The sequence below is a fragment of the Erinaceus europaeus genome, chromosome 2 (genome assembly GCF_950295315.1).
Source record: "Erinaceus europaeus chromosome 2, mEriEur2.1, whole genome shotgun sequence".
Lineage (NCBI taxonomy): Eukaryota > Metazoa > Chordata > Mammalia > Eulipotyphla > Erinaceidae > Erinaceus > Erinaceus europaeus.
The window spans coordinates 46,759,482-46,770,691 of record NC_080163.1 but is presented as its reverse complement, the minus strand read 5'-3'; the positions used below and the strand labels follow the sequence as shown (position 1 = coordinate 46,770,691).

General features: G+C 43.8%; 1 protein-coding gene across 2 annotated transcripts in view; it reads left to right on the top strand.

Annotated features, from left to right (window-relative positions):
* The first annotated feature begins 2,888 nt into the window (after positions 1-2,888).
* The window catches only part of DIAPH1 (diaphanous related formin 1), a 120,110-nt gene continuing 111,788 nt past the window's right edge, over positions 2,889-11,210 (top strand). The window contains exon 1 of one of the 2 annotated variants that reach the window (XM_007518981.3): positions 2,889-3,102. In XM_007518981.3, the coding sequence (XP_007519043.1) occupies positions 2,986-3,102 (117 nt within the window). In that variant the 5' untranslated portion in view covers positions 2,889-2,985. The remainder of the gene's footprint in view (positions 3,103-11,210) is intronic. The other variant, XM_007518983.3, reaches the window with a different exon arrangement.

Genomic DNA, 11,210 nt, shown 5'->3' with positions numbered 1-11,210 from the left:
TATCCCACCCTCTCCCCCGATAGCTTTCCCATTCTCTATCCCTCTGGGAGCATGGACCCAGGGTCATTGAGGGTTGCAGAAGGTAGAAGGTCTGGCTTCTGTAATTGCTTCCCCGCTGAACATGGGCGTTGACTGGTCGGTCCATACTCCCAGTCTGCCTCTCTCTTTCCCTAGTAGGGTGGGTCTCTGGGGAAGCTGAGCTCCAGGACATATTGGTGGGATCTTCAATCCAGGGAAGCCTGGCTAGCATCCTGATGGCATCTGGAACCTGGTGACTGAAAAGAGAGTTAACATACAAAGCCAAACAAATTGTTGAGCAATCATGGACCCAAAGCTTGGAATAGTGGAGAGGAAGATAAACACAGTTTTTAAGGAGAGAAAACATGGAAATGATGCTGTATATAATAAAAACCAGGGCTTGCAAAACAGCTTACTTGGATAGTGTACCGCTTTGCTACATATGTGGCCCAGGTTCAAGCCCAGCCCCTACCACAGTGAAGGAAACTGGTCTCTTTCACACACACACACACACACACACACACACACACACACACACACACACACACATTTCTGCCTGTAAAAATAAAAATCATAGTAACATCCACTAAGCACCTAAATCTTGTGTTAGATCCTGTGTATATTATGTAGATATACTTACATATAGAGAACTAATAAAACATTCTAATTAAGAGTTAAACCTGGGAAGTTTACTAGCAATAAAACCTCTGTCAACAACTGTATTGTAAATCATTAACCTTCTATTAAGTTTAAGAGAAGAAGGAGAAAGAGGGAGAGGAAGAGGAGGAGATGATTCCAGGTTTTTGAATTTAGATATTTGGAATGGTGTTTCTGGTTGGTAAAGATACATTGAAATATGGTAATTACTTAGCATTGTGCCTAATACAAGTAGTCATGTGCTATTTAAAATGTCTGTGTGAAGAAGGATGCTAGATACTATTACAACTATAAACACTTCCCTGGAAAAGTTTATAGTCAAGAGTAAAATAAATTTCACAGCAGGTGGAGACAGTGATAGAAGAAAGAACCTTCAGGTCAGGAGAGGGCACAGTGGATAAAACACTGGACTCTTAAGCATGAAGTAGGGCAGCACATGTACCAGAGTGATGTCTGGTTCTTTCTCCTATCTTATTAATAAATAAAGTCTACATTAAAAAAGAAAGAAAGAACACTCTTTCCATGTTTTGATCCTGTATGGTTTTCAGCCCTGTAGCATAGAAAGTAAGTAGCTTTTCGGTGCCTGGTGGTGGTGCACCTGATTGAGCAAAGTTACAATGCTCAAGGACCTGCTCAGGGACTGGAGTTTGAGCTGGTGGTCCCCACCTGCAGAGGGAAGGCTTTGCCAGTGGTGAAGCAGCATTGCAGGACATTTGTTTTTTTTCCTCTCTATCACTCCTTTCCCTCTTGATTTCTGGCTGTTTCTACCTAATAAATAAAGATAATTTAAAACTTTTTAAAAAGAAAAAAGTAGCTTTTGAGCTATTTGGGAAAAATTGATTTTCAAGCATGGTTTAGAGAACTCTGTTCAACTTTTTATCATACAATTAAAAGATGAAATAAATTTGAAAGCTGAGAACCACCTTGTAAAATACTAGGTCCTAACTGAGTACTAGGGTTCTGAAGTGACCAATATACATTTGAAGTCTGTGAGTATACAATTCCAGTTGTGAGCAAGGTAATTCAGTCCATAGTGTGCTAGCAAAATAAAGAGCTCACCTCAGTAGTATGCCATGTACACATGCTTTGCCATGTACACATCCTATCTTCAAGCCTGGCCCTCAACACTTTGGAGGAAGCTTTGGTTGTGAATTTACTTTCCCTCTGTCTCTTTATATATGAAAAAGACCAGAGCCATGAAGCCCTGGTAAGGACACACACATGTGCCCATATACACATACATTTATTCAGTGATGCTTCCAGGGTCTGAATGCTACATACTTTCAATACAAGGAACAGATATAGCTAGAAGAATGGACAAAATAAAAAATTTCTGAGACCAAATCAAGCTAGTAAAACAAAGCACATAGTTTTAGAGAATATCTCCTCTTTTTACTTATATTTGGCTTTTATCAGTGAAGAATCCAGGTCAACGGATTTACTAATCTGACTTACCAGAGTTTACTTGGTTTTAATCAAATATGTGTATTTGGCCAAATCAGTTCTCAAAGTCCAAGTTTCCTAGCTGTGAAATGGTGAGAATTCAGTGAGAAAAGCATATAATGTTAGAGAATGCACAACCTAGAGCAAGTGCATAATATGTACCTGAAAAGTAAAAATGTACCCCACCTGGCATTCAGAACGAGTAATCTAACTCCAAAGCTAGTGCAATTGCAGTCTAATAGTTGCCCTGGATCAAAGTGTACAAAGCACATGGCTTTCAATAAATGGTAACTGTCACTTTTATTTTTTCACGTGTTCCATGGGCGTTGCACACATAAAGATCATTCTCCTGGAAAGCCCAGAACTACATTTTCTGCCCATGAAGTCTCTTTTGGAGGCTTTTTCAGATAGTATCCTGCTTGGGGCAGGGGCGCGTGAGAAGTTCCAGGCTCTTCAGCCACGTGGGCTGAGTGGGAGCGGGGACGCCTCTCTGCTCCATCCGCCAGGGGGTGCTGCTCCCGATTGAAGCCTCTGAAGCTGCACCGCCCACTCGCAGCCATCCTCCCCCCCCCACGTGGGTCTGAATGGTTAGACCCGCCGGGCAGGTAGCGCGCTTCCGCGGCTTCTCTCCACCCCCACTCCCTTCCCCCATTGGTAGGGGCTGCGTGTCCGGGCGGAAGTGGGGCAGGCGGGCGGGAGCGAGGCGTCGTCGTTGTATATTCATGAGGCGCGCGCAGCCGGCATGCTAATGAGGCGGGGCGCGGCGGCGGGCGGAGGAGCTGCTGGGCGGCGGCGGCCGCGGCGGGTTCGGAGCTTCCCAGTGGGAGCGGCGTAGGCGCAGGGTTATTCGCCAGCGCGAACCTGGACATGGAGCCGCCTGGTGGGGGCATGGGGCCCAGCCGCGGGACTCGGGACAAGAAAAAGGGCCGGAGTCCGGACGAGCTGCCTTCGGCGGGAGGTGACGGCGGCAAATCCAAGAAATTTGTGAGTGTCCCTCCCACCCCGTTCCCTGTGCCCGGCGGGGTAACCGCCCTCCGGGACCCCCGCCGCCGCCCGGGGGCGCACGCCTGTTTCCAGGGAGCCGCCCCCGCGCCGCCTTCCTCATCCTACTGGGTCCTCGGCCACACGTCCTACGGGGCTGAGACCTGGGGGAGTCCCCGCGTCCCCACCCGGCTCTTGACCCGGCAGCCGCGGGGCTTCCTGCACCCCGGGCCCCCGCCCCCGGGCGGGTCTCAGCCCCATCTCTTCCTTGTGAACCCCACTTCCTTTCTTCTTCTGCTACCTAAACACGGCTTCTCGGTCTTGGTCCTCTGCTTCTCCGACTCTGGTTTACTCTGGTTACCCTTAACCTTCCTCTCTCCTTTTTTCTTTTTCCTTTTTTTTTTTTTTTCCTTTGGAAGCTTCATATTTCCTTCTAAAAGGTCATCCCCCTCACGCCCCAAGATTAGCTCTCACCTGCTAACTTTCCTCCCGCCCAGTCCCCCCCTCTCCGGGCCCTCAGTCCGGTGTCACCTGATAATCCTTCCCCTCAGGAATGTTACCTGGCTTGGGCCCTGCCTCGTCTCCTCCCTTGGACGTTTATCCCCGTGATGGCAGCGACAGGTTCCCGCCCAGGTCCTGTGGCCATGGGGCCAGGAGTTCAGTTAACCTGCCCGCATTCCTCTCGACAGACATCTTCCTTTTACTCTGTTGCTTATTAGCACTTTCCCAAGGGTTTGGGGTTGCGCGGGGAGGGGGGTGTGCTGGGGGGGGGGGATGAGCACTTTTTCATGATCTGGGATGGGGAGAAAGTTGGACGGCAGGTGCAAGAAGTTTGTGAGTAGTGGAACTTGCTGCTTAGACATTTCATTTCCCATGGAAACCGCCGCTTGTGCCCGTCAAGGCCACGGGCATCCTTTCCCTACCTGTAGGAATGTATGATCCTGTTAGGCAGCATAGGCAGTCACAGTTAATTTCATCAGTCAGGAGGCTTGAAGGAAGATTGATATTCTTGTAACTCTTATCGTGTTTCATCACCCTTGCCCACAGCAAATCTTTCATAACTTCTTTCTCCAGGGAGCTCCTTGTTGCTGCTGCTGTTTTTTGAATATAAAAGTTCTGAAGGATATTCGGCGGTTAAAGCATCTTGGGTCTGAATAAACTCTTCAGATCTCAACCACTACTCATTTGGTAGTTCTAACTGTAGTCATTTAGTTTTCTCTCCTCCTATCCCAGTATCTCTTTCTGCTAACCAAGTGGCTTTGAACTCTTTACTTTCTCTTTTCTCATACCCCTATACCTCATTATTCACATGTTTGGGAAGAAAACTGATGAAACGGTGGAAACAGGAAGACATTGTTGCCTTGGGGATCTAAAGGGTTGCAGTATGGAGAGGACTAAACAAAATTAAATAGTGACTCATCTCTTCCTACCTATTTCTAGCAAGACAGGTGCTCCTGGATTGACTTTACCAGTGACCTACAGGCTGTCATTAACTGCCTGTAATCTCTGGTGAACATCTCTTTTCCCAAAAAATGTGGGTTAAAAGTAGTGATGATATTTTCCTTCTGGTGGCTGATTTAATTCTCTAGTGAGAGACATATCCTTTTTTTCTCCATGTTTTTTTTTTTCAATGTTTCTATTAGTGATTTACTGTTGTTTTTGCAAAACCATTAGGTTTCAGTAGTATGTCACCACACCCCACATAAAAAGTTCTGCCACCCCCCTCAACCTACCCGCCCAACCACTGTAGTTCTCGCATTGTAAAAAGACCTTTCCATTTAAGATTTAAGTTCCAGGGCCCATATGCCTTCTAAATCTGTATTTTTGTGTTTTGTTTCTGTTTCCATGGGTACTGTTTGACTTTCTTCACCCGGATTTCAGCTATTCCTGATGATTTAGAGTGACCTCTGTGACTTGTAAATGTTTCTTCATGTCCTTAGTAGTATTTAATGTACACGTTTGTTTTATCTAACACGTGTGTGTGAGTGTTGAGTGTGTGATGAATTTTTTTTTATGACTTCTAAAAAATTATTTATTTTCCCTTTTGTTGCCCTTGTTTTTTTATTGATGTTGTTATGAGTGTGTGATGGATTTATGAACTCCATGAAATGTGTGGTACTGTAAGGTGAGACACCTGAAGAAACTCGGCTCCTTTTCACCTGTTTTTTGGAATGTCTGTGTGGTCCAGTCTGTACTGAGTAGATCTGGCACAGGGTTGTTGGTATTTGCTTTAGAGAGGGTGGAGCTGAATCAAGTTCTCTTTTTCTTGCAGAAGGGTTATTCTTAACCCTTACTCTGCTGAATTTTGAATAGTGTATATCATAGGTAGTGAGGAACATTGCATAGGTAGACAGGGGACTGGAAAGTCTCCAAGAAAGTAGAGTTGCTTAACCCTTTCATTACTAGCTGAACTGTACTTGCAAGCATCAGAATAGTCTGTCATTGTGACTCTTTTTTTTTTTTTTCCCTGCAAACTCTGGGGAAGAAACTAAGAGAAGCATTGCAATCCATTTCTCTTTGTGTATATATGTGGGTGGGAGGAGTGGGTGAGATTGCTGGTGTGCTTTTGTTACCCTTGGCTTAGTTTTCTTGAACTGCAGACTAGTGAACTCAAGACAGTTTTGCCTACTGCACCTTTTTTAGAGTGTCTGCCCTCAGGAACTCCATTAAAATGGACTTTGGGGGTCAGGCAGTAGTGCAGTGGGTTAAGCACACATGGTGCGAAGCTCAAGGACCAGCGTAAGGATCCTGGTTCTAGTCCTCGGCTGCCCACCTGCAGGGGAGTCTCTTCACAAGTGGCGAAGCAGGTCTGCTGGTGTCTTTCTCTCCCCCTCTCTCTTCCCCTCCTCTCTCCATCTGTCTCTGTCCTATCCAACAACAGTGATGGCAATAATAATAACAATGATAAACAAGGGCAGCAAAAAGGGAAAAAATAGCCTCCAGGAGCAGTGGATTCATAGCGCTGGCACTGAGCCCCAGCGATAAACCAGGAGGCAAAAAAAAAAAATGTACTTTATGAAACTGTTCTGGTTTGCACTTAGTACACCCCAAAATTTCTTGTTTGCACCTGAAGGGTTACTAACTCCTGTAGCTAATTCATACCTTTCCAGGTTTAGGCAGGTTCTAAGTACAGATTAATTGACGAGAATACAGAGTTCTCGATGTTGCTGAAGATTTACTGTCAATCTGAGGCATTTATGTGGAAAGGAGATGGAATCTGATTTTAGAAAGTGGTGGTGGTGGTGGTGGTGGCGGCACCTGGTTGAGTGCGTATATTACTATGCACAAGGATCTGGGTTAAAGCCCCCAGTTCCCAATTGCATGGGGAAAGCACTGCAAGTGGTGAAGCAGTGCTGCAGGTATCTCAGTCTTTTCCCCACTCTACCTCCCCATTCCCTCTTGATTTCTGGCTGTCTCTATCCAGTAAATCAAGATATATATATAATTTTTTAATTGGGGGGGGTCGGGTGGTAGCACAGTGGGTTAAACGCATGTGGTGCAAAGCTCAAGGACCTGCAAAAGGATCCTGGTTCAAGCCCCCGGCTCCCCACCTGCAGGGGAGTCGCTTCACAGGTGGTGAAGCAGGTCTGCAGGTGTCTGTCTTTCTCTCCCCCTCTCTGTCTTCCCCTCTTCTCTCCATTTCTCTCTGTCCTATCCAACAACAATGACATCAATGACAAGAATAATAATAATAGCCACAACAGCAATAAAACAACAAGGGCAACAAAAAGGGAAAAAAATAGCCACCAGGAGCAGTGGATTCATGGTGTATACTGAACTCCAGCAAAAATCCTGGAGGCAAAAAAGAAAAAAGTGGTTGAGATGCTGGGAGATGATTCACTTGGTAGAGTGCACACTTAACCATGTTCAAGGACAGGGTTTGAGCCACTGACAGCCGCATGGGAGCACCTGAGTAGAGGAACCCTCAGAAGCAGTGGAGTCTCTTCACTTTCCGACTCTCCTCTATCTGAAAAAGAAAGAATGCATCAGGAGTAGTGGAATCCTGCAGGTTCTAAGCCCATGAACTCTCTGGTGGAAAAACAAAAATAGTTGAGTGTTGTCATTGTTGGTGTGTGTGTAGTTTTTACCAGAACACTGCTCAACTGTGGTGCCAGGGATTGAACCTGGGACCTCAGATCCTCAGCTGTGAAAGTCTTGTACAACCAATATGCTATCTCTGTAGCCCTTGGTATTATCTTTTAAAACATGATTGGTGGGTAGGCTGTGTGGTATATCCTATAGAATGCACATAATTACAACGCTCAAGGACCCACATTCAAGCCCCCAATCCCTACCTTCAGGGGGAGAAATTCACAAAGCAGTGAAACAGTGCTGCAGCTGTCTTTCTCTCTGTCTCCATCTTCCCTATCACTTTCTGTCTCTGTCTAGTAAATAAATAAATAATATATTAAAAACATTAAAAAAAACAAAGATGGGATTGTTAGATGTGCCGGCCGGTGCTGCTGAGGCCAGGCTTGCTGGTATTCCCCTTTGTGTTTTTGTGAGTCTGTGTTCTGAACCAGGAACGTATTGCTTCTCCAGCACTATTCCTGTTCCTTTCAGAAGTCATTAAGATGAAGGAAAATGAAAAATCTAAATGAACAAAGTCTTTTCTGACTTTTGTGCACTGATCAGTGTAGGTGTCAAGTAAACTGATTTCTAAAATATGTAAAATAAGGGGAGTTAAGTTATAACCAGTATGTTAGGAGTCTGAGAGTAGTCCAGCATTTTAAATATTCTATGTCTTCTGTAATCAAGACATTGACACATTCTAAGAAATATATTGCTCCTCATTCAACCAAAATCACATCTGTGTAAGACCTGAATTTTAGTGTTACATTAGAAGGAATAGAAAACATAAATTTGGGTGGGGTTAGATAGCATAATGGTTATGCAAACAGACTCTCATGCCTGAGGCTCTAAAGTCCCAGGTTCAATCCCCTGCACCACCATAAGCCAGAGCTGAGCAGTGCTCTGGTAAAAAAAAAAAGAAAATGTAAATTTAAAAATCTTGTTTTAATTTTCTGTGCCTTTGTAAAGTTAATACCATGGTGCAGTGCCATGTCCTTCTAGAAAGGGCAAAGTAATAATGAAAGTATAAATGTTTAACTGGGGACCAGGCAGTGGTGCACCTGGTTAAGTGTACACATTACAGTGTGCAGAGACCAGGGTTCAAGCCCCTGGTTCCTACCTTCAGGGAGAAAGCTTCATGAGTGGTGAAGTAGGGCCGAAGGTACCTGCCTCGTTCCCTCTCTATCACCCCTTCCCTTCTCAGTTTCTTTCTGTCTCTAGCTAATAACTAAGTAAATATTTTAAAAATAAAATAAATGTTTAACTGTAAGACCCTGTCCATCTTAAATGAGAACAGTCAAAGGTAAAGGAGACCAGACAGAATTTGAAGCAGATATTAGGAAAGGTTGAGGGAAGTGGAGTTGTTTGCAGATACCTGCTGCTCTCCTCTTAAAGAAGACATTAATTTTGTTCCAGAAAGTTACAGAAAACCTAGGCATCTTTCTTTGAATGATATGCACATGAATTATTTTGTTTGGAAGGGAAGGGAGCCTACAAAATTATTATTGAGATGACCAAACAATACCTTTAAAATTTCTGTCTTTTTTTTTTTTTCTTTTTAATGTGAGGCTGAGAAAGACTACAATACTATTTCACTGCTTAGTTAAGTCATTTGAGGTGGCAGGAATTGAGCCTGGGACCTTACCCATACAAGGCATGCCCCTTGTCCCTTTTTTTAAAGAGACAGCCAAGGGATCCACTTGATAATGTTGCGTGGGCTTTTCTCAGGCAGGGGAAATCCTTCCTCTCTGGAGGTGAAACTGATGTGATGCCTCCGAATTCAAGTTTGTGCGTTAGGAGTGTTGTTAAATTATCAGGTACTTCTATAAAAGGAGCAGAAATTTTTATGACTTGTAAACTATGTTTATTATAACAGCTAAGAAAACAGTAATGAGTGAGACGTGGTGATTTAACTTTGTGGGCCAGTGTAGATTAATTTTATTTCTTGCATGATAGCATAATCTTTTACTCTCCCCTGAGGCTCTCAGTGTATTTTATAAATGGATTGCCAAGTTCTTCTTGGAGAGTGTTATAGTTTTAGTGAAATGTAACAGAGGATTGAAAGCATCAGGTTATACCACATGTTTTAGAAAAGCAGATTAAAATTCTATTTATTAACAAGAAGTACTGAATATCATAGATAAAGCATTAGTGTGTGTATGTGGAGTTTTCTCCTATTTTATGTCTCAGCTGAACGTAGCTACAAAAAGTGCCTGGTTTTGAAACAAATTCTGTATCATTAAGCGTTTTTCTTTCTTACCTTTTCTTTTTCTTTCTTTCTTTCTTTTTTTTTTATAATAAAGTGCTTGGGAGAAAACTTAGGGCCTTGAGCATGTGCAGTACTAGTGAGCCACCAACCAGTATGATAATTTTATACCAATATATTATAACATAATATTATAATACAATTTTAATATATATTTAAATTCATTTAATATATTCAAATTCATTTATAATTAGAGACAGAGAGAAACAGATGCGAGGGGATGATTGAGGAAGAGAGAGGCCCCTGTAGCACTGCTTCACTACTTGTGAAGCTCGCCCCTGCAGGTGAGGGACATGGGGCTTAAACTCTGGTCCTTGTGCATCTTGTGCATGGTAGCATGTAGCCATTTGTGTCAGCACCCAGCTCCTCTACTGTGTGTGTATGTATATATATATCTTTAAAAATATATATATTTTTAAGATTTTATTTGTTTATTAATGAGAAATATAGGAGGAGAGAGAAAGAACCAGACATCACTCTGGCACATGTGCTGCCGGGAATTGAACTTAGTACCTCATGCTTGAGAGTCCAAAGCCCTATCACTGCACCACCTCCCAGACCACTCTACTGTATATTTCTATGAGAGACTGAGAGACCACACAAGGGAAAGAAGGAGAGACACTAAAGCACCACTCATCATCCATGGAGTTAGTAGCAGTTTCTGTTCTTGGTATGCTCTTGTAGTGCTGGGGTCAAACCCTGGGCCTCTTTCGAAAGTATGGAAAGTATTTCCATGTGGTTTACTGACAGATCCACCGCTTTAGCTGGATCATTTGTGTTTGAAAGCAGTGGGGAAAAAGTTCACATCTTGCTTGCTGACAAGTAAAGCAGCCTTAGGGCTGGGGAGATAAGCATCAGCAGAGATAGCACCATCAGTAGCTCCATAGACTTTCATGCCTGAGGCACCAGAGCCCCCAGGTTCCATCTCCGGGAACCACTATAACAAGCCAGAACTGAGCAGTTAAAACACAAAAGCAACCCATAGTACTTACCTCTACTTAAGATTAGGTGGGACACTAAAAAAGTTTTTCCTCTTGCCCCACTGTTTATCACTCCCTCTATCTTTTTATTTCTTCTCTGTTGCTATAGGATCTGTTTAAGGAACAATTAAGTTGGGCCTGGGGGGTTAGGAAACGTAAGTGCCATTGATACTGAAATGAAGCTGTAGGGTGGAGAAATGACTTAGTAGAGCTGCTTCTCTGTGTGCACGGAACTCAGTCTCCCTGTACAATATGAGAACAGCAAAGATGAAGCAGGTAGGTCTCCATAAAGGGTGGAGAAGTGCTTCGGTCTCCCTGTTGCTTTCTCCTTTACTCATAAATGAAAAGTAACAACGAATTGGGTAAGGGAAGTGACCGGTGGCAGAACAAACGATGCTTATGCATCTCTGTACTGAATAAAGCCAAGTTTTAAAACTAATTGAGAAACAGAAGTTGTTTGGGGGCTGAGTGTTCCTTATGGCCTTTTTCCATTCTGCCCAGACAGATTTTGAGAGAAAAGGGGAGAGAGAGAAAGACTCTTCCCCCCCCCCCCCCTCTAGCTACAGTGCTGCTTCACTGCTCATGAAACTCCCCTCCTGCAGGTAGAGATCAGGGTCTTGAACCCTGATTCTTGTGCATGGTGGTGCGTGTACTTTAGCAGGTGAGCCACTGTCCAGCCCCTATCTTTTTTTATTTTATTTTTTGCATCCAGAGTTATTGCTGGGGCTCAGTGCCTGCACTATGAATCCACTGCTCCTAGAAGCTATTGTTTTCCCCTTTTGTTGCCCTAGTAG